At 37.5% G+C, this 22,539-nt stretch overlaps 1 protein-coding gene across 1 annotated transcript; it reads left to right on the top strand.

The window, feature by feature from the left end:
* The first annotated feature begins 101 nt into the window (after positions 1-101).
* On the top strand, positions 102-17,020 carry LOC147388333 (chromatin modification-related protein EAF1 B-like). Its single transcript, XM_086421201.1, has 23 exons — positions 102-527; positions 4,044-4,152; positions 4,368-4,535; positions 4,614-4,668; positions 4,768-4,853; positions 4,968-6,390; positions 6,489-6,608; positions 6,835-7,116; positions 7,352-7,546; positions 7,767-7,847; positions 8,451-8,511; positions 8,596-9,167; positions 9,246-9,299; positions 10,807-10,864; positions 10,975-11,171; positions 11,438-11,491; positions 11,616-11,696; positions 11,863-12,000; positions 12,147-12,263; positions 12,889-12,989; positions 13,147-13,362; positions 13,449-13,854; positions 14,678-17,020. Exons 3-23 carry the CDS (start codon positions 4,393-4,395, stop codon positions 16,430-16,432), a joined length of 6,195 nt encoding a protein of 2,064 aa, XP_086277327.1. The 5' UTR covers positions 102-527; positions 4,044-4,152; positions 4,368-4,392; the 3' UTR covers positions 16,433-17,020.
* Positions 17,021-22,539: the final 5,519 nt, after the last annotated feature.

The following is a 22,539-nucleotide window of genomic DNA, read 5'->3' as shown; positions in this document are numbered from 1 at the left end:
TATTTATTTAATTTTATAAAAAGATTAACTCTTAAAAAAAACAAAAATTTCAATTTATTTAGCTTATTTTAAAGGAAAAATACAAGCTCAAACGAGGTTTGAGGGTTCTCTTTCAATCAAACGGCTGAAATGGGAGGATCATCCCTAAAGAAATCGCGTCTGAGAACCCTCTCCTCTCTCTCGTCTCTCTCTGCAACTGACCATTCTCTCTCCCCTCTCCATCTCTCTTGAAATTTACTCCCAATTTCGATTCTCTCTTCGAGATTTCGGTCGAAGAAACAGGAACCCTAATAGATCTGTTTCTTCTTCAAAGTTCAAGGAACCCAAAACAGATGCCCTAACCCTAACCCTAACCCTAGTCCTAGCCCTAATTCACATTCTCTCTCTCTCTCGTCCTCCTCTCTTTCTCTCTCTCGTCCTCCTCTTCCTCTCTCTCTCTCTCTCTCTCTCTCGCGTCTCTCCCTCACTCTCTCTTCTCTCTGCATGTTTTAAGAACCTTCTCGCTCGTCGACTTCGCAAACAACTAGGTCAGTTTCTCTCTCCCTCTCTCTTGCATCTACGAAATTGTGATAATGGGTTTTGCTCTGTTTAGTTTTTGAATTGTTTTGTTTTTTTGTAGATGTTTGTGATTAGGGCTTTGAATTAAACCGTATTCTTCTTGTATAAAATGCGAATTTGATTGAACAATTTGATTAAACAGGGCCTGCTGACTCATCCATATGTAGAATTTGTAATTTGGTAGATAATCTCCTGAATGTCTCATAACCCCAAAAATAATCATCTTAACTTTCTGAGGTATAAGAAGTTGAACAGTTAGGGCATTGATATGGTTAATGTTTTAGGGGGAAAAAATCATAAATTGGATTGTTATTAGACCATAAATTTATATTTCTCATATAGAACAGAACCTCTTAGTGTTGGATCCCTACATTTTCTTTGCGGACTTCATCTTTAGGTGGAAGTTTGTTGTCTCTTTGACCTCCCACTCTTATACTTTCTTCGCTCTTGCCTTTTATGACAATTTAAACTCAACAAAAAAGAAGAAAGTTCGTTAATTATCAAAGCTTAATTTTGGGTGGTGTTATCCTTTGTTGAGTATATTTGTCATTCTGTTTTCTTCAGTTGTCATTAGATTCTTCATGGTCTTGTATGAACTTTGAACTACAAAGGTATCAGTCAAAAAGAAGATTGATGAGTCATGCTTTTGAAAGTAGTGGAAGCTGTGGTAAATTTCTTATAATATTGTATTCAATTTCAAATTTCAGTCTATCACCACCATCAAATATTAATCAAGATTTTTTAGAATAAAATAGGATCTTTAGGGTGAGGCTTTGATGATGGGTTTAAATCAACCATTCCAAATAAAATAAAAAATAAAAAGTTAAAATTTAATACCAATGCTAGATACTCATCAAAAAAGAAAATCAATATTAGATGACTTCTTAATCTACTTTCCCTATGGATTGTGGTCAATCTAAACAGTAACCCTGTGCGGTTAAGATTGATGATTTAATGTAGTTCATTTGGTTGGGGCTAGGGCATTAATTCGTTCTTGCATTGCCTCCTGGAATACTCCCCACATCTCTATTTTCTCTCACTCGCAAATTTAGCATCATTTTATCATCCTTGCATTGCTTCTAGTAATTCTTCTTAAACAAAACCTATCATCACCATGTGATCTACAATTACCTTGTACTGAATTGAAGCGAAAATCAACCTAAATACGTTGTAAAGATTTGGTCTCATTTTCTGCTGTTATTCAAAATTAGTTGGGTTATCCCAAATTCTTCGTTGTTCCTTTATGAGCTGCAGTGCAGTTGGTTTCATTGGTAGGAAAAAAAATCTTTGGGCCTTGCTCGCTTTTGCAATTTGTTGGGGCATTTGGCTGGAGAGGAATCGGAGAATCTTTTCGGCCATAGAAAGGCCTCACCATGACATGATTTTGTTCATCCTAAGGGGGTTGTATTATTGATGCAAAGGGGAAGTTGCTTTTAGAGAAGTTTTCTTTAAGGAGTTTGTTTTTGTATGGGATGCCATGTACTCCTTGTAAAGTTTCTGTTTTGTTTTCTGTATTTGATTTGTTGGTCACCTCAACCGCTTTATTTATATTATCTGTTTTACCTAGAAAAAAACCTAAATTTAATTCAAATTCAAAACGAATTTGGCGGATTTACAATCTATTGTTTTGGTTTGTTTCTAAAATTGACGTAAATATGGAAATTCAATCAAATTGAATAAAAATTATATCTATAGATGAACTTATGAAAAAGAGAACAAAATTTGTTTATGGATCAAAGGCGCAAATACATGGAATTTAAATAAAATAAAATTGAAAGAAACTATGGTACGAATGCAGAGAGGCTTCGAAATCTAGCGGTTGATATATAATCATATGTGGAAGAAGATAACTCACTAGAGTTGCAGAAGATAATGTGTCTGTTGTGGTGGTAGTTGGTATCGAGGTTTCGACTAAAAAAATGAGTAAAGATTGTAAGAAGAGAATGAAAGTTCTATTCGTTGCTCTAGCCTTATACAGGAAAGAGAATTAATGGACAGTGTCTAGGTCTTCAGAGGGCTCAACGTGGTAGAACATCATAACAATGCTAGTTCTGAGCACGACCCATTAAAGTATGCTGGACTAGATTCTCCACGATCATTATAGTGAGGATATAAATTTTTGTAAATGGTGCAAAAATGAACCAGTCCACGTATAAGCCATCGTCATTATAATGGTAAAAAATACTATCAACATATAGGGACACATAAATTTTTGTATATATATAACTTATAACTTTTAACATTATGATTGTCTTTGTAATTTGTATACATGCTTAAGCATGTATAAGGGTATGCTTGATTGCATGTAAATTCAATTTCCTTGGATTTTGAAATCTATGGAAAAATGCTGGTGGAAAATGGGTGGGGTGGAAAAACAAATATTATGTGTTTATTGATTACATGTGTAAATGCTAGAACGAAAAAAATCAGAAAAAATGGGGAGGAGAAGAGGTGAAAGAAGGAGAGAAAGAGAGAGGCGGAGGAAGAGAAGAAGAGGGAGGATGGTGGCCGGTGGAAATAACGACTGTTGGAGGAGATGGTGACGACAATAGTAATGATGGCGCCGGTCAATCGTGCGGTGGGGGTGGGGAAGAAGAGATGAGATTAGGGTTTTGATTCGGGGATGAAATTGAGGGTGGATTTCATGACAAAAATCAATCAAATACTGATTCATTAAATTGACAATGGCCTATACGTAGACTGGTTCATTTTGCACTATCTACAAATATTTAGATCCTAACTATAAAGACCATGGATAGTCTAGTCCAGCCTATTTTTATGGGTCATGCTTGAGCCTAGTATTGTTTTGCAGCTCAATCGTGTCGGGGCCTCTGAAGTCCTGAAAAAGGCCCATTAGCTCCCTTTCCTGTATAGGGCTAGGGCATCGAACATAATTCCCATCCTTTTCTTATGATCCCTGCTCATCTTCTTTGATTGAAATCTCGATACCATCCACCACCGCCACAGACTCACCATATTTTGCAACTCTGGTGTGTTATCTTCTTCCACATATGATCTTATCTCTTCCGTTAGATTGTTATATCGTCCACATGGATTTGGCATGTAATGCTAGTGACTGATTTCCATAACACTCTAGTCCCACTTGAAGTTCCTAGCATTAAAGGCGTGGGTTATATGGGTATTGTTTCTTTATGTTGTTGCATACTATAGTGAGCGCAGTGTACTGGTATACAAATAGTTGCTCGGTTAGTTCATTTTTTGTTTCAATTTGTTCAAATTCTTTAATTTGAAGTAAATAGTCCTTCTGGGATGGTTCATAAAGAATTGGATAGTCTGTTTATTTACTTTATACAATACATACATGTCTTGTTTGTACAAAACATATGTATAAATGTATATGGGTATGTGTATATGTGTCTTGTAACAACTGTTCCTCTCTTAGATGCCCGTAGTGGGTACACATACACAGTTTATGTATGCATGCATAATTTATTGTTAATGAACTAATGATGGCACTCAAACAGATATCTTAAATCAACCTCCTATTGGACGGCACTCTCCTTGGTCAAAGCACATGGACTAATGCAAACTCAAGTATTTCATATTTATACATCATCTAGCTGTTCGTTGGTGGTATGTTTATAACGTTGTTTACTCAATAAATTGGGAGAATGTTTCATTTGATCTTGAGTTGCTAAAATAAAAAATAAAAATTGATTTTTTTAAAACTGTATACTTAGCTCATTGTTTGTATTCTTTTTTCCTCCTCATCTATCTGTTTGTTCTTATTAATTTGCCTTATAGAAATCTGAGGGAATCTTGAATCTAGAGATGGGAAAATTTTTTAGGGACTGAAGGGTGAGCATAAAAGGAATGCATGGGCATAGCCCAGAATCTGTTCTCTTAGTAAATGCAGAGGTTGATTCCATGGGAGGAGTCATTGATGGTGGAGTTGGTATTGATAGCAAAACCTCTCCACGCCGAGCAGCAATTGAAAAAGCTCAGGCAGAGCTGAGGTAAATTGGCATTCTCTGTACTTTCTTTTGATGTCCATTTAATGTAAAAGCAACAAACTATCATTTTGTTGGTGGCAGGCAAGAGTATGATGTTCGCGAAGAACGGAGAAGAGAGCTGGAATTCCTTGAGAAAGTATGACACCTTGGTGCCTATTACCTTTTTTATGCTCATGCTTAGAACTGATATTAATTTTGCACATTTTTGGGTGGTTTAATGCTTTTTTTTTTGCAGGGGGGCAATCCATTGGATTTCAAACTAGGGCCTGCAACTTCAATCAGTGTTCAGTCTACTTCACTCACGGACCAGTTTGTGACTAGGTATTATTATTTTTATTTATTATGACACAACTAGATTATCAAATCAGAAACATCACAAATATTGATGTATTTGTGGGGTTTTGGTTAACTTGATTGTTGTGGTCGGTATTGCAGTGAAGCAAAAGGTAGCTTTGCATTGACTGCCTCACCTCGTGGAGATTCTGTGGAAAGCAGTGGTAGACCAGGGGCACCTCCAAGTCGTGAAATAAATAGTGCTGATAATCTCTTGCTTTTTGATGGTGATGGTGAAAACGATATTATACTTGAAGGGGAGAGAAATTCTACACATCATAGAAGTAGTAACATAGTTCCATCAGAACAGTTGTCCCAATCTGATGGCTGTCATAATAATAATAATACTAATGCAAAGGAATCGGAAGACTCTGTGATGTTGCGCTTCGTGGTAAAAAGTCAGGCATATCGAAGGAGGAACAGGTCCAGATCAAGTCGTGATAGTGCTCGGGTGTGCTCAACTGAATTAGCTCCAGTTGTCGGTGGCGGCGGTGATGGTAATGGATCTTCAATTTTATCTTCTTCTCGCCACGTCTCAAGGGATGCAAATACTCACAAGGACCGAACTGTATCATCCATATCTAACTCAAAATCAACCAGTCCGAATGGAAATTTGGTTTGTAAGACTACTACTGTGGCTTCTGGTAATAATAAGTCGGATGCTCCTCAGGTCCATGGATCTGCTTCTGCTGGCCAAGTTTCAAAACTTGGTAGGCCGGATGGTGAGATAGATGTTGTCACTGCTTCCAAAGACTTGCGGGGTGGAGGCAGTGATCATAATGAACCTCCTCAAGTGGATTCTGGGGAAGTACTTCCTAATAACACCACATTTCTGGCACCCGATTTGGTTGGAGAAGAGGAGGGGGAACCGAAAATGGAGAATCTCAGTAGCGTTGGTCAGCCTAATGGGTTCAGTGTTGCTAATATAGATGGGAGTAGAAAGGGTTTAGACTCGGAGTCCTCTTGTACTCGAATTAGTCTTAGGTTAGATGAAAATACTTCTAGTGAACAGTTTCCATGTTTAAGAAAAGTAGATTCTCAAAACCAGATGTTGGTTACTGAAGAGAGTGCTCCTGATGTATCGATTGTCAACGTGGTCAAAGAAAGCTCTGAGACCAAAGCTGTTGAAGAAATGCTTGCTATTAGCAATGATGATCATACTTCTGTCAAAGCCATGGAGGAAATGTGCAATAATAGATCTGGTTTGGAAAATGAAGTGAAACCATCTGCAATAAACCTTGAGGGGATGATGCAACATAATGACAATGTGGTTTCACAACAAACAGAGAGAAAGCTTGATAGATTATCAGATGATAATTCTAATAATCTTAAATGGGCAGGTGCATATCCTCAAGGTCGACCCCCTAGTACTACAATTTCCACAAACTGCGAGTCTCCAGTGGCCAACTTTTCTGAGAGGGTTTCCACAACAGCTCCGGAGCTTCAAACCTTTACAGGTAGCCACTTAAAACTGACTAACAAAGCGCATGAAGATTCAATTATGGAAGAGGCACGAAGTATAGAGGTCATTTCTGAATGCTACTCTATTCTGATTTGTTAAATTTTGTAATTTTTTTTGTTTTAAAGTTACACTTCAAAGGTCTCATATGTTTCTGTGAACAGGCTAAACGTAAGAGGATTGCTGAGCTATCTGTGGGCAATTTCCCTTCGGAAAATCGACGAAAGTCTCACTGGGACTTTGTCCTTGAGGAAATGGCATGGTTAGCTAATGATTTCATGCAGGTCTGTTTTTATGAATATTAGATCCACAATGTTTATGCTTCTATTTCCTTATGTTTTTTTCCCTTTAGGAATCGTGTTTCATTCTGGTGATTATACTGCTTTTATTTAGAGGATTGTTGATACCTACTTTTGTAGATTTAGGGCATCCTTTTTTTTATAGCAAAAGATGCATTTTTTATCCTTAGTATCCTCTACCTTACAACTTCTGTATTGATTCTTTGAATAGGAGCGTATTTGGAAGTTAACTGCTGCAGCCCAAATATGTCAGTGGGTTGCTTCTAATGGTCGGTCAAGGTTTGATAAACAAAATCTATGTCAGAAGCAAAGAAAGATAGCTCACACCTTGGCAAAGGCCGTCATGCAGTTTTGGCACTCAGCTGAGGTGCTCCTAAACGGTGATGATCTGAGCATTGGCTCCAAGGACTGCGAGTCATCTTCAGTTGGATCACAGATGGTTAATGAGGGTGAAGCTGTGGCTGACAGGATTGGAGAAACAAATGTGGTGCTGGTATTTATTTTGACCAATTTTATTATATAGGTTGCAAGTGCTAGCTATATTTTGGTTTTGCTTTTAAACGTTCAAAGTTAAAAGTGCGATATAATCTGGATGATGCAAGTGCTTATTTTATGATCTTTAACATAAATTTTGTTGATAGATTGGTTCATTTGCATGTTGAGTTGTCAAACTGTGCATCTTATGACTTTATCATATATATTACCGAACTATTTGATGGTTCTGGTAGGATACAAGCAAACAACTGCAGGGAAAGAATTACGAAAAAAGTGTCCGACTTGCTGTTCAGGGATATGCAGTGAGATTCTTGAAGTACAGTAGTTCCCTTGACTGTCCTCCTGTCCAAGCTGAAGCACCAGTGACTCCTGACAGGATTTCTGATTCAGGCATTGTGCAAATATCATGGGAAGATCGGTATTCAGAAGTATGGGTTCAATCTTTTTCTAGTTTTAATCTTAGTGAAGCTCTAACTATGTCTTTCTTCTTCTTCTGTATGTTATATTTATTTTCTTTAAAGAGCTTATATGCTTGTTTCAATAATTTGTAGATGTTAAGCTTTGCAAGGTGAACTCATACATTTTTATTATTTGGTTCCGCCTTATTGCTGCATAAAACGCTTCATGTAATGGGTTTTCTCTTGCCAGGAAACCCTCTTCTATACAGTTCCCCCTGGTGCAATGGAGGACTACAGAAAATCTGTGGAAATTTATTGGTCTCAATATGAGGTATTCATGTGCTCATCAATGTATTTCTATATGTACATCTTGGTAATTTACTTATCCAAAAAAAAAAAAAAATGTCTGGGTAATGTGAGAGATGTGCCAGTAGCAGTTGCTTGTGACATCTATAGGGATTTTTTTTTTCTTCTATTCATTTTGTTCCACATATTTTGCTTATATTTTCCGACAAAGAATTGTTATTAAGCAAAACTAAAACGAAAAGGCTGTTTGTGAATGACATTCCGCACCTGGAACCATCTATAGCCAACAATCTGGCACAGCCCAAGTATACAATGTTGATAGTAACATTAGCAAGTCTCCATGAAATATTGGCCTTCCTAGGAGACCTTGATTCTGTGTTAAAAGAACCTTCTTTCCGCTTACCCATATCGAATGAATGATCTTCAACTTTTCCAGTAGCAACCCACTGACTCTTGCTCATTTTGATATTGTGATCCAGTTTTTTTCCCCTTGTGTTCCAGTATTTTGTAGCACGTAATTGTTTGATCAATATTTCCTACCAATCCTGTTTCTTAAGCGACGAATATTTGGAAAACATCGCTTTTAGTTAACATGCCAGCTTATGTCTTAAATTGATATTATTTTCAGAAAACTGGCAGCAATATGCACCAAGAAGAAGTTGAGACATCTATATTTGACGCTGTAGGAGGTAACTATCAGGAATCTGTGACTTGTTCTTTCCTTTCTGGTTGAGTAATCTCATTGTTCTTTGACAACGTGTTTTGGGATTCAGAGTTTGGATCTCAAGAAAATGCATATGAAGAGGATGAAAGAGAAATAGGTGCATATTATTTGCCTGGAGCTTTTGAAGGTAGCAAATCCAAATATGCTCAGAAGAAACGGAAAAATTTACACAAGTCGTACGGTGCAAGGTCATATGATGGGGGGGCTGATTCGCCTTACGGGCAGTTTGTGGAAAATAAACTGGGGGCCCAGCCATCCTCATTGATTGGGAAAAGGTCTTCCAACAGCCTAAATGTTGGCTCAATTCCAACAAAGCGTGTGCGTACTGCTGCGAGGCAGCGGGTTGTAAGTCCCTTTAGTGCTGGAGCTACCGGGGGTTTACAGATACCAAGTAAAACTGATGTTTCAAGTGGAGATACTAGTTCCTTTCAGGATGACCAAAGTACAGTACATGGTGGATCCCAAATCAGGAAAAATTTGGAGGTTGAATCCACAGGAGAGTTTGGAAAGCAGTTACCATTTGATTATACAGAAGTATCAATGAAAACTAAAAAGAAGAAGACGGCTAAGAATTTGGTGTATAAGAATTCAACAGATTCTATGGGCTTCATTGTTGGAAAAGTATGGTCATTCCTTTTTTTTTTTTCCTTTTTTCCTTACTGTTACTGCTCAATTCCCTGACACTCTATTTGGTTGCAGAGTTCTGCATATGAACAGAGATGGCAACTTGATTCCATGGTTCAGAATGAACAGGTGATTTTTTGTTCTGTTTACCGAAATGAAAAACAAATTGCTTGCTATGTGATGCATCGACTTTCTCCAACATTCTACGATTCTACATCGTTGATTAGAGTTTCTTAACTTCAAATTATATATAAAAAATACCGATCAAAAAAAAAAAAAAATTATATATAAAAAATCTAGGTTCATCATTTTATTTAGGCTGTTTAGAAGGTTATTGTGTATGTAATGTTGCAAAAATTAATTTTGTTGTGTCTTCTTCAAATGGTTGTTTTATGATTTCCATATACATATCATCTTATGATTAAAAATATGTAGTCATCATCGTCTACACTTTATTCCAACCACAGGGATCGGCAACATGAATCTTATTTCCCCACTTGACTATCGTGAACAATACCTTCAGTGAAGTTATGTTCCTTGCAGACCCAGGTTTAATTGGTGTCTTAGGTTGGGGTTCGAGTTTGTATTGTTGCTGGTTTTGTAATTGGCTTGTCATCTCGGCCTCTATTTTCTTTAAAAGGTTCCCATGTTTAACTTGTGCACAATTTCTAATAAGAACTCTCCGGTTTAGAATTTATTGGATTGGACAGAATGTAAAATCCTTTCGGGTTTTGCTTTTTAGAAGAAGTTTCAATGACTGGGAGGTCGATTCTTTAGTTTTCTTGTTAGTCACATATTTGGGACCCTCTTCACCGGACAAACACATTAAGGTATGAAAAAAGAGTCTCAAATGAATGGAACCTTTTCCATCAAATCATTTTACCATTCCCTGGATTATTTGATTAGTTATGTTTTCTCAGCTTCAATCATTTGGGGATCAAGGACGCCCTCTTAGGTGGGTTTCTTTATTTGGATGTCTTCCTTAGATAAGATTCTTTAATGTAAACCACTTCGTTTATCAAGATATTATTGTCATAGATTTTTTGCTGCTTTATCAACCTAATGGCAAATCTGGGAATCCTATCCCTATTCGTTGGAGCTCTGCTCAAGCTATTTGGCCCATTTCATCAATCTCTCTGGGGTACGAAATGCCTTAAACGCTACCTTTAAAAAAAAAAAACCTCTTTGGTACAGAGTGGACTTCTGCCAATTTGGTTTCCTCCTTTTTTCCAAAGTTGGCAATCCATAGCCTTTAGGTATTAGGTCCGTTTTCTTTCCCCCTGCCCTTCCTTTTTTCCCCTGTGCAAGCTTTTCAGAGAACTTAAGAGGCATTTTCTTTGCAGACTTCATCTTAGGTGTGGGAGCTTGTTGTGTCAGATGACATGTAGTTTTTTGTCCTCTTTCCTTTTTTGCAGATCTCCTTGACCTCCCACTTGTATGCTTTCCCTATTTGCTTTTACGAAAATTTAAACTCAACAAAAAAGAAGAAAGTTTGTTAATTATCATAGCTTAATTTTGGGTGGTGTATCCTTTTTTGTGTATTAAGATAAATTCTTTTGTTTTCACATTTGGTCAACCAAGACTGTACATTCCATTCAGTTGTCATCATATTCTTCATGGTATTGTTGAACTGCAGAGGGATCATTCGAAAAGAAGATTGATGAGTCATGCTTTTGAAACTGATGGAAGCTGTGGTAAATTTCTCATCTTGTATTCAATTTTAAGTAGCTAATTCAACCAATTCCATAACTTGTTCATCTTTTCTCTTTTACATTATTCTTATTCTTATATGCTTGCTCTGAAGGTATACTCGGCCAACATGCTTCAAAGAAGCCTAAGACCATGAAACAATTACGAGACACTTCTCCTGAAAGCATGACTCCAGTAGTTGGGTCAATTCCTTCTCCGGTGGCTTCCCAGATGAGTAATATGTCCAATTCAAATAAGTTCATTAAAATGATTGCTGGCCGGGATCGTGTCAGGAAGACTAAAGCACTGAAGGTTGGTTCTTTATTCTCGACCTGGTTCATTTTTACTGGTCGATTAAGAGGATATAGTCTGCTTACTCATATTATGCATCTTTTGTTATCAATGCACAATCCAATCAAAACTAAACGGTGTTGGATTACTTTTTTACTATCTTCATTCAAACTAACAAATTGGAGTTTCATTTTCACCATTAAGATTGATGGTGAAAATATGATTCCTTGCATCGTTCATTTTTGAGTATAGGATATGCTATAATCTTGGATACTTTATTTTTGCAGATGTCTGCTGGGCATTCAGGGTCTGGAATTCTGTGGTCGCAATTTGAAGATCAGGTTATCGTTATCGTCCTCCTCTTTTAGCTGTATTATCTTTTTTTTTTTTTTGTTTTTGTTTTTTTTTTTTGTGGGGGGGGGGAACTGACAAGCAGTCTGAAATATTTTGAGTTTGTTATCTCAGGCACTTGTTGTCCTTGTACATGATATGGGTCCAAACTGGGAGCTTATAAGTGATGCTATCAACAGTACTCTGCAATTCAAGGTAGATTTCTCCCTCATGAATCCCGAGTTTAGGGTTCTAACTTCAATATCTTTTTAATGGTTTGCAAAACTTCTTTTGACTATCTACTATCCAAAATAGGTTTACTATTACTTTTCTTCCTGAAGGTTAGAGATGCTGACATGATTATCTTGTTCAATTCTTACAGTGTATATTTCGTAAACCTAAAGAATGCAAGGAGCGCCACAAAGTTTTAATGGACAGGAATGCCAGTGATGGGGCTGATAGTGCTGAAGATTCAGGGTCTTCCCAACCTTATCCATCCACTTTACCTGGCATTCCAAAGGCATGACTTTTATTTGAATTCTAATAATTCAAACTCCGTGTTGGTCAAATTGTTGTTTTAGATTTGGGAGAACTTTCTACCTGCCTAGTTCCGAGGTTGAGCTTGCCACTTCAACTGACTTGTTTTGGTGCTGCACTCCACATCAGGGCAGCGCCAGACAACTATTTCAACGTTTGCAGGGTCCACTGGAAGAGGATACCCTTAAGTCTCATTTTGGGAAAATCATTTTGATTGGGCAGAAGCAGCACTCTCGTAGGACTCAGGTTTGTTTCTTGCCACATCTGGGAATGTACCTACATATCTTGCATGTTATGAGTTGAATTGTGTGTTTGGAACCGAGTTTGTTTCTTGGCACATCTTGGAATGCAATATCCTATCATATCTTGTATGTTTCAAGTCAAAATGTGTGTGTTTGGGGTTCAGTGGCGTAACATAAAAATATGCTTTCAGAGCCTTCCTCTTCTTAGGTTGCACACTGTGAGTTTAAATTTAATGTCATGAGCCAGTTTCTTTCTGCAATTTTGTGTTTGTATACTGGTCCAGAGTATGTCCAATCTAGGTTGTGTTTAAATAATTTCTTATTGACCTTATTTTGTGACATCTATATAATAAATTATTTTCAGAGTTCGAATTGGGTAGCTTATGAGCTACTGGTAGTAGTGTGTAGGGTTGGGGTGTTCTCTCTTTGTATGGTTTATTGAGTCATAAGCCATATGCATTTGTGGCACTCGTCAACATGGCTCAAACATCATGAACTGTGGGATCAATGGTTTTTGGTCCCACAGGCTACTTGGATAAGTTAGCCTGTGAATTATTTGTTGTTCCCCTTTTATACTTTTTATGCTAGTTTATGACTTCTTTGTTTTGTTTCAATTTATTTTTGTGAAGAATGATAACCAGGAAATGAAACAAGTAACGCCAGTCCACAATTCTCACGTTCTCGCTCTTTCCCAAGTCTGCCCGAATAACTTGAATGGAGTAACTCTAACGTAAGTTCCTTGCGTGTTTTTTAGTTTTTTGGCATCTAGAATGATGCAGTCTTCCACTCATTTTGTCCATTCATATTTGCTTATACTTTCATTTTTCTCTTTTTTTTTTTTTTCTAATGATATGTGATATTAACTTCTTGTATTTGATTTAACGAAGGCCTCGTGATCTTTGTGACGCAATTGCATCAAGCTCAGATGTTAGCTCCATTGCATACCAAGGGCCTCATACTAGTGGTTTAGCAATTTCAAATCAGGGTTCTGTGGCACCTGTACTTCCCACTTTGGGTACAAATTCCATGCTACAAGGATCTTCTGGCATGGTCGTTGGGAGTAATTTGCCATCACCATCTACAGCTCTCAATGTCTCTTCCAGGTATGAGTTGTGTGATGTAGCAGCCATAAATGATCGGTCACTTGTATTCGCTCACATGCTAACATGGATGTGCTTTTGAAAACCAGGGATGCTCAGAGACATGGTGTGCCAAGATCACCATCTTTACCGATGGATGAGCAGCAAAAAATGCAGCACTACAATCAAATACTCTCTGGTAGAAACATACGGCAGCACTCGAGCTTGTCTACTCCCGGGTCATCTTCATCTTCGTCCATGGATCGTGGTGTTCGTATGTTACCTGGTGGAAGCGGCATGGGCATGATGTCTGGGATGAATAGAGGCATGTCAGTGCCCCGATCAGGATTTCAGGGTATAGGCTCACCGGCTATGCTGAACATGGTTTCCTCTGGAAGTATGCTTCCCTCTAGTGGTGGCGTGGGGATGCCTAGTCCTGTAAATATGCACAATGGGACTGCTTCTGGTCAGGGAAACTCGATGATGAGAACACGTGAGGCTTTGCATATGATGCGGGTGAGTTTATGTAAACATTAAGGAGTGCTATATTGGTTCCATTAATATCCCTTTTGCTTGATTATATTAAGGAGAAAATTAGTATTCTGAAGTAGAATGAAATGGAATTTAAAGGTCTGCACAATATATTGAATTCTTTAAATTTAGATTTTGAAGATAAAATTTGTCAATGTAATTGGTTTAGGTTAACCACATTGTTTAATCTCTGTTGAGTGACCTGTCTTCAAAACTAGTCCTCGCTTTCAGAGTTCATTATCAGCACTGCCATCTGTTGGCATGGCTCGCTAAGCTGCCTAAAATAATATGCTATAGATCCTTCACTTATATAGCTTTTAGGAACAGTTGACAAGCCTCCCCTAAATTCCATCAAGTGATTCTCCTTGACTAATGACTTTAACCAATTCTAACTAAAAAATGACAAAATTACTCCTCATGTGAGACAGGTCAAATAGAACGTTAAAAAAAGTGAGTTTTGTTAGTTCAAGTTAGACTTGGTTCAATTGTCTATTGGAGACAAATTTACATTTTTGAATAGGCATAGGCTCCCTCTGCCTCTTTGTTTGTTGTTTTCCTTCTTTGATCAATTTATTATACTTTTCAAAAAAAAAATAAAAATAGGCATGTCATTTGCCCTATCAAATGATAGGGAGGTAAGTCAACATACCCTAAAAGAAACAGTTAATTTTGCATATTTGCAGTTTTGTTCTCCCAAACTATACTGAAAACAAGTGTCTTGAAATATTCATTCTGTTGTTGCTGTCCTACACTTCCCATTTGGGTTCTGGCTTTCTGATTTTAGTCTGTATTTGGTGTGTCATCATAGCCTGTTCAGAATCCAGAGGATCAGAGGCAGCAGATGATGATGCAGGAACTTCAGATGCAGCAGCAAGTTACTCAGGGGAACAGCCAAGGCATTCCTTCTCCCTTCAATGGGGGTGTGAGCACAGGATTCTCTAATCAGACCACCACGTCTCCACCCGTTCAAGCATTTCCGGTCCAACAACAACATCAGCAGATGCCCCCGCAACATGCTGCCGCCGCCCATGTGCTCAGCAACAACCCTCACCACCACCACCCTCATCTCCAAAGTGGTAACCATGCTCCTACCTCACCACAACAAGCCCACATACTTCGACTTGCTAAAGAGAGGCAGCTCCAGCAACGATTCTTGCATAATCATCATCATCATCAGCAGCATCAGTTTCCTGTCCAACAACCACAGCAGTCCCAGCATCATCATCCGATATCATCAACATCATCATCATCTCCTCCTATACAGAATAGTTCCCAGATTCCACAACAACATGCATCTTCACTACTGGCCTCTCCCAACTCTCAGCATCATCATCCCCTAATAACATCGTCATCTTCTCCAATGAATCCCATATCTTCGCAACCACCCCAACAGAAACAGCAGCAGCAGCATCACTTGCCACTTCATGGGCTTGGTCGGAACCCACAACAATCCTTACCGAATCAGATACTGAAGCAGCGGCAGCAGCAACTTCAGCAGCCAGGCGGCAGGCAACATCATCCTCAACAACAACGTCAACAACAACCACAGCAACAACAGACTAAACTTGTCAAGGGGGGAATGGGTAGAGGAGGAGGGAACATGATGATGATGCATCAAAATAACATCCCACCACCCATTGAGCCCCCCTCTTCCTCCTCCCACATGAACAACGGTCTTTCTACGACTCCTCCGGGAAACCAAGTAGTATCTGAGAAAGGTGAACAACAGGTCCTGCATCATATGATGCCGTCCCAGGCCTTATTTTCTGGCTCAGGTTCGAGTCCAGGTAAATCATTGGTGCCTCATCAACCCTCAAATCAGTGCTCACCACAACAGAAGTTGTTTTCTCGTTCACCGCCGCCCCCCTCTTTATCGAAGCAACTTCCTCAGACGCCTTCTCATCCAGAAAGCTGCAATCAAGGACAGGCCCCACCAGATCCTTCTGGTCATCATACGATATTGGCATCCCATCAACCTGTTCTTCCATCCCAGCCACAGCCACAACAAAGACAGGCGAGTCAATCACAACCGACCACCGTTCAGAGAATTCTTCAACAGACTCGTCAAGTCAACTCTGACCAGTCAATGCAGTCCTCTGTTGATCATGGGCAAGTTAATCTGCAGCAGCCTGTGAACAGTGCTTTTCAGATGGCCACGAGTCAATCAGAATCGACCAGTGTCATGCCACCTGTTGTTTCAAGTGCCTCTTCCCAGTGGAAAGGGCCAGAGCCACCATTATATGATTCAAGTACATCAAATTCAGCCATTGGAGGAAATCCTAACCCTACCTTACCAAGCCCAGCAGCAAGGCCTGAGCCAATGCCCTTGCCCTTGCCCAACCAAGTATTAACCCAGAGGCAGTTCTCAGGCAGCAGCATGTCAATCCATGGACATAATAATGTAGGGACACAGTGGCAGCCACAACAAGCACCAACACCATCACCTCCCCCATCTACACAACAGCAGCCACAACAACAGCAACCTCAGCAGCCCCAACAACAGCATCTGCAATCAGGGCAAAGTGGTCTTTATGTGAAACCCACAAACTCTGGACCAGGGTGAAGCACCACCAGAGAGGTTCTTTAGCAGTTCTCGAAAGCATTTGGGTCATTCAGGCTGGGATTGGCAACACCAGTGTGTAACATTTGTGTACAGGCAAGTTAGGAGATGCCTGACATTTTGTCCGGTTGACTAACATTCATCCCATATATGTATATATGCTTACATCTCTAAATCATGGGCATGAGATCGTTTATTTGGTGGGAAGAAAAAATGAAATTGACTGTGATGTGGGTTCCATGCAGATGGAAGCACGCCCCACTTCTAAATGATGATGTTAAGGTCCTACCCGAGTTGAAGGGGGATTGATGAAAGAGAGCCGTCTTTCTGTGCCTTGTGCTTAATTGTACATTTACAACTGTGATCTTGGCAAGTAGTGAGAGATATAGAGATAGAGATAGAAGTATGTACAGGGATCTCATCCATTCTGTTTGCCTCCCCTCCCTTGAATTGTTTTTGTATAGGGTAGAGAAAGGGGATGCGCTCATTCTGCGCTGTTGGTGAATGTATTATTATCATGTTTTTGGATTAAGCTGGTTATGTACAGAGGCTAGCATTTTAATGGGCAAAGCCATTGGGCATTTTGTTAAATGTAATCTTTTTTATTGCATACTCCTATGAACATTGATGTTGATATGTGATATAACTTGATCGGATAGGTTTTCAGATGAGATTCGACCCATTGGATCAGTTATAGATCAATCCAAGGGGAATCATCAAACAGGCTGATCGGTACATTATGCACATTTTCTTCTCTAAATCATAGTTATAGACCCAATTTAAAATACCATCGAAAGTTTTGAAATTGTTGGAGATAAAAGAAGATTTGCTGGAGGCATCTTACTTTATGATATGCCGTAGTCGAGGAATTAAGTGTTGCATGGGTCAACAATCTTAACAGACAGGATTGAGTGGGATGGTGAGCATTTAATGCTCATTCGAGAAGGTGTATGCTAGTATCTGTACTGTAATCCTCTCCTCTTATTGTATTGTAGATTGCTTACACAATCTTTTGTTTGTCTTTCCTGCATTGTTAATCAATATTTTGCTTGCATTTGTGATTGATTGTAATCATCATGCGTAGACTGGATGAAACAAACACCCCGATAAGGTTAAAAAAAAAAAAAGAAACAAAAAGATCCCTAGTCCATGAACGTTTCAATGGTCTACAATCTCCAAATGTCCTGCATGTGACCTTTTTAGAGTAAAAATCCAGTTAATTGGCACCTTGATCAAGCTAGCTGGCTAGGCCTTTACCCTGGCTTTGGTTGTAAACCAACTCTCTTTTTAATAATCTGCCAAGATGAGTGTATATGTATGTCAACCATCTCATCTCAGTCTCACCCTAGACTTAACCCCAACTTTTCATGTGTAATTTTTTCGAATTTGGGAATTTCAACGAGTTTTCCTATTAATTGGTGGTCTTTCTTCTGAGTAGAAAACTTTGAAGCAAGAAATGTTCTTGGTGGAATTATATTCCTTAGAATTTTCCCAAATTAGCGATCATCATGCGGAAGGAACCTTATAACATCTGCTGACGAATGTTTTGTTTGTTTGTTTCTGTTTTCATATTGTTCATCTTCATTATGATTTTGTGGAGTGGAGGGGAGAAATGGACCCTGCAGATGTCAAATATGCCAAGAAATGTTGGTTTGTAGTTGCATCGTCAGGCATTCCAACCAGTTTTTATTTTGTATTCATTTGTGTGATCCAACCACTTCTTTATAATGCTGCGAAACACTTTTCTCATTTATATAAAATTTCAGATTTTCAAAATGCTTTCAACAACTGTATCTATGGTTGTGCAACTGAAGAGGAAAATTATTGCATAATTATGATTTGATAGGAAATAATTGGTTGGATGATCTATTTAAGCTATACTGAGAGATGGAGATGGGCAAGATACCTTTTGTGGAGATATGACTACTACTCAGCGTAGTGAAAGTATCAATAAATTTCTTAAAAAAGTTTATGGACAGAAAATATTCTTTTGTTGATTTTCTCAATCGTTATGAAAAAAGATTTGCATCTCGATGATCAAACATATCCAAATTTGTACATTCTCGCAACACGCCAACTGCATTTGATCATCTCCAAATTTGTACATTCTTGCAACATGCCAACTGCATTTGAAATGTTTTAGGATGAGTACAAAGAACACATATTGTGTAAAATCGGAGAAAATTATAAGGGCCCGACAACTTGCAAGTATGAAGTTACCCGAGGGAAATATGAAAAAAAATTAGAAAAGAAAAGATAAAAAGCCTTATTATTGTCATTTCCTCCAATTGTTAAGTTCTATGTAGCTGAAGGAAGTTTGAATTTGTTGGAATTCTATGTCGGCATATATAAACTTTCTATGCGACATATTCTAACCAACTTTATCATATAGCTAGTCGTATTGCGATCAAAGGTGCAATTACAGAAGAAGCATAATTAGCAACTAATCATGGATTGGATAATCTCTTGGAAGAAGTACAAGCTATCGTTGAAAATACACAAAAAGCTCATGAAAATGGGTTGAAAATTAAATAATTTCACTATCTCAGTCTCCACATACTCGGATTAATGTTGGAGAAGAACTCATAATTGCTCAAGGAAGTGAGAAAGGTCGACCACCAAATCCACAAAAGGAAAAAGTTAAAAAAAAATGGTAGTAAAATTTATTATTATTGGGATTTTATTTTATAAAATATATTTTTTTATTAAATAAAAATTTCAAGAAATGCAAATGATTGATTATTTATGGAGAGTCCTGTCTTTTGATTTTTTTTTTTATCAATGGACACATCTTTTGTTCCATTGATGGATGCATTCTTTGGGTTTCCATGAATGAATAAACCTTTAGGTTATTTATAAATGGTCATACCTTTTGACTTTTCATACATAGATACATCCTTTTGTTCAAGTGTCTTTATGGAGAGGCACTTAAGAATTCATTTGTTTTTTATAAATAGGATTTGTACTTAGGCCAAATCAGTTATGTTTTCTAGAATTTAACTTGAGTTTTCAACAACAAATTAAAGTGTTTTCGTTTTATCCAATTATTAAGTCAGAGAATACATATTGTTTCATAAGAGATTCATAAAGAGAATTCTCAAGATTGTTATTTGCAAATTCTCACTGTGACTTTGTTATATCTTGAAGGTTATTTTGTTGGTAATCCATCAACAAACTCGTTTATAAGTGGGGACAAACAAAGTCTTAAAGAAATCAATTATTTCATCCCTCAAAGTCCCTAAAAAATTTTAGTTTCTTTATTATTTTCTTCCCAAGACTACATTTTCCCAACAATTACGACATTCAATTTAATTTACATCGTTATGATTAGATCAAATCTCATTATCTGTATTCTTAATGGTACGAAAAATGGATAGCGTACTTATTGTTGGCGAGAATAATGAATCAACTGTTCATCCAAGTCACCACGACGTGAAAATTAGAAAATTAGACAAGAAAATTCGATGGGCCAAGGTCCATGAATTTTAGAAATCTAAGTTTGATGGCTTAAGACTATCGAAATTTATGATATTTCCCAATTTGGTGGCTTAGAGCCTTCAAATTCCCCCATCCTCCATTAATTTGATGATTTCAACCTGTCGGAAAAAAAAAAAAAAATCGATAATAAATATTCAACGGCCTTGGACCGTCGAATATGAGTTTTTTTTTTTTCACGTTGTGCAACTTAATAACAGTACCACTCCAAATTCGAGGATTGGCGGTATATCACACGCTCCACAAATAAAATTATTCATCCTAACCCATCTTATATTCCGAGTCAATACAATCAGGCATGACTAATAATTTAAAATTTAATGGGTTTTGTCAATTCAAACTTATTTTGATGTTGTAGGAATCTACTCTTGTTAGTTTTGAAGGAAGTTCATGTACTACTTGAAATGCATCTAACATGTGTTTTAATCAATTATTTAGTAAGGTAATTCTCTTTCAAGTTGTAATCATTATAACGTGAAAGGCATCCAACATGACTCTTATCAATTTTTTATCTCTTACAACTTGTAATCATTATTTTTGTTAGATTCTCTCTCTCTCTCTCTCTCTCTCTCTGTCCTATCTGTGGCTCACCTAAAATGGAAAATTGATTTTATGAGAAATCATGCATTATGGATATAAACTGTGTTTAGGTCAGTGAACTTGGTAACTCAGCTGAGTCAGCTCGATAAGCATATCAAGTCAGGTAAGAAATTAAACTGAGTTACACTGCAATGTTTCTCTCTATTTTTTCGGGGAAAAAAATAAATGTTGTTATTTTTTTTTTTTATAGTAATAAAAAGATATTTCCAAGTATTAATTTGTAAATATAATAAATTTTTATTTGACTCATCTGAGTCAACTTTTGATTAAATTCATCAATTTGAAACTTTACTATGGTCTAATATGTATATCAAACGAGTCGTGATAATCTGACTTAGGCACGAGGCATACTCAATCGACACCCCTGATGTGACAGGCTCGGATACCGTAGATTTGCTTTCCTCATAATACAAAACTGCACTTTTTTTTTACCCACTCATAGGTTGCCTAAGTGGTAAGGGCGAACATGTGAAGTGTGGGTTCGGTGTACGTCACGGGTTCGATTTCTCTCTTGGATTTTTCTCATGATTTAACTGGGGGACCATGGCAGTGGGTTGCTGTGGTAGTCCTCCCCGAGATTAGTTGTGGTGAGCGTAAACTGACCCGGACACTCGGTTAGCAAAAAAAAAAAAAACTGCACCTTTTTATAGGAAATTGTAGTTCTCTAACCTCAGAAGAGTAGATGTACGATTCCAAAGCCTATCACGTCAGAGATGTCAATTAAGTATGCCACATAGGTAAGTCAGATTATCATGATTCATATCAAACTACCCGAGAGTGGTAATGAATGAGTTGGCAACATCGTCGTGATCATTATCATCATCACCTATGTCTTATCTTAATCGATGGGTCGGGCAATTCAAATCTTACTTCTCTATTTAATTATATATTGCCATATTTGATGACGTGGTATGTAAATTGATTTAGTGATGGTCTCTATCACTGACTAAGTAGCTAAGCTAACCAATTATATGGTGTTTTTTTGTTTTTTGTGGGAACTATTAATTGGATCGTCCATTTACACACGATTAATAAAAATATAATTATTTTGTTATAATATTCTAAAGTAAACTTCACAATTTTCAAAATTTAGTCAACTTTTAATGATGTTAAGTTCATCAAAATGGAGGTTTGGACCCATAGCTTGCTTGCTAAATTACAATACATGCAACTTTTAGATCACGAATTCATGTTACAAGTATATTAAAATGGATTATAATTTTGTGAGGATTTTTCTTCATGATATGCCAGATGGGATTTTCCAATATTCATCATGTGTAGGTCCGTCCCAAAAGTAAAAAAAATATAAATAAAGAGTATATACGATGCGTAGACAGATAAAGTTACTCATAAAGTTACAATGTATTTTGTCTTATATGGGTAAAAAGGTTTGAAATAGGTTGATTTTTTGTGAGGATGATCTATATGGTGAGGGGATCATCCTTGCAAAAAATCAGCACATTCCAAAACTTCTAACCCCATCAAAAGTGGTTTACAAAAAATGGACGGTTTAGAATTCTTCAACTTGTAAACATGGGACTAGAAGTTTTGGAATGTGCTGATTTTTTGCAAGGATGATCTCCAGACAAACAAAAAATCAAGTTGTAGCTTTATGTGTCTATGGATCATGACCCATATAAATATATTAGCATTGGAAGGTCCTAAAGAGAGCCAAACATTGTGCCAAACATTTCTTCAAAATAGGGGTTAGAAGTTTTTGAATGAAATATATATTTCATTTTCTTTAAGAATATAAATGGCATATAATTGAAAAAGGGTTCGGATATTTATAACCACGAGTGATGGAAAATATTAAGAATCATCCTTTAGCGAGCAAGCGAGTATGTGGTCTAGCTAGGGAGACGGGAAGATACAGGAAATTGAAGCAAGACAAGTTTTTGATTCAGCTATCACATGTTTTGGGTATGTCTAAATGTCAACTAGTTAATCACACGTCTCTGTAGATCATGCCAGTGTGATAGGTATCATGTATTAAGGTATAACACGATGGGTTC

Source organism: Akebia trifoliata, chromosome 13, assembly GCF_017979445.1.
Source record: "Akebia trifoliata isolate Shusen 1 chromosome 13, ASM1797944v1, whole genome shotgun sequence".
Taxonomy (NCBI): domain Eukaryota; kingdom Viridiplantae; phylum Streptophyta; class Magnoliopsida; order Ranunculales; family Lardizabalaceae; genus Akebia; species Akebia trifoliata.
Note: the sequence above shows the minus strand (reverse complement) of the source record. Positions and strands in the feature narration are given on the sequence as shown.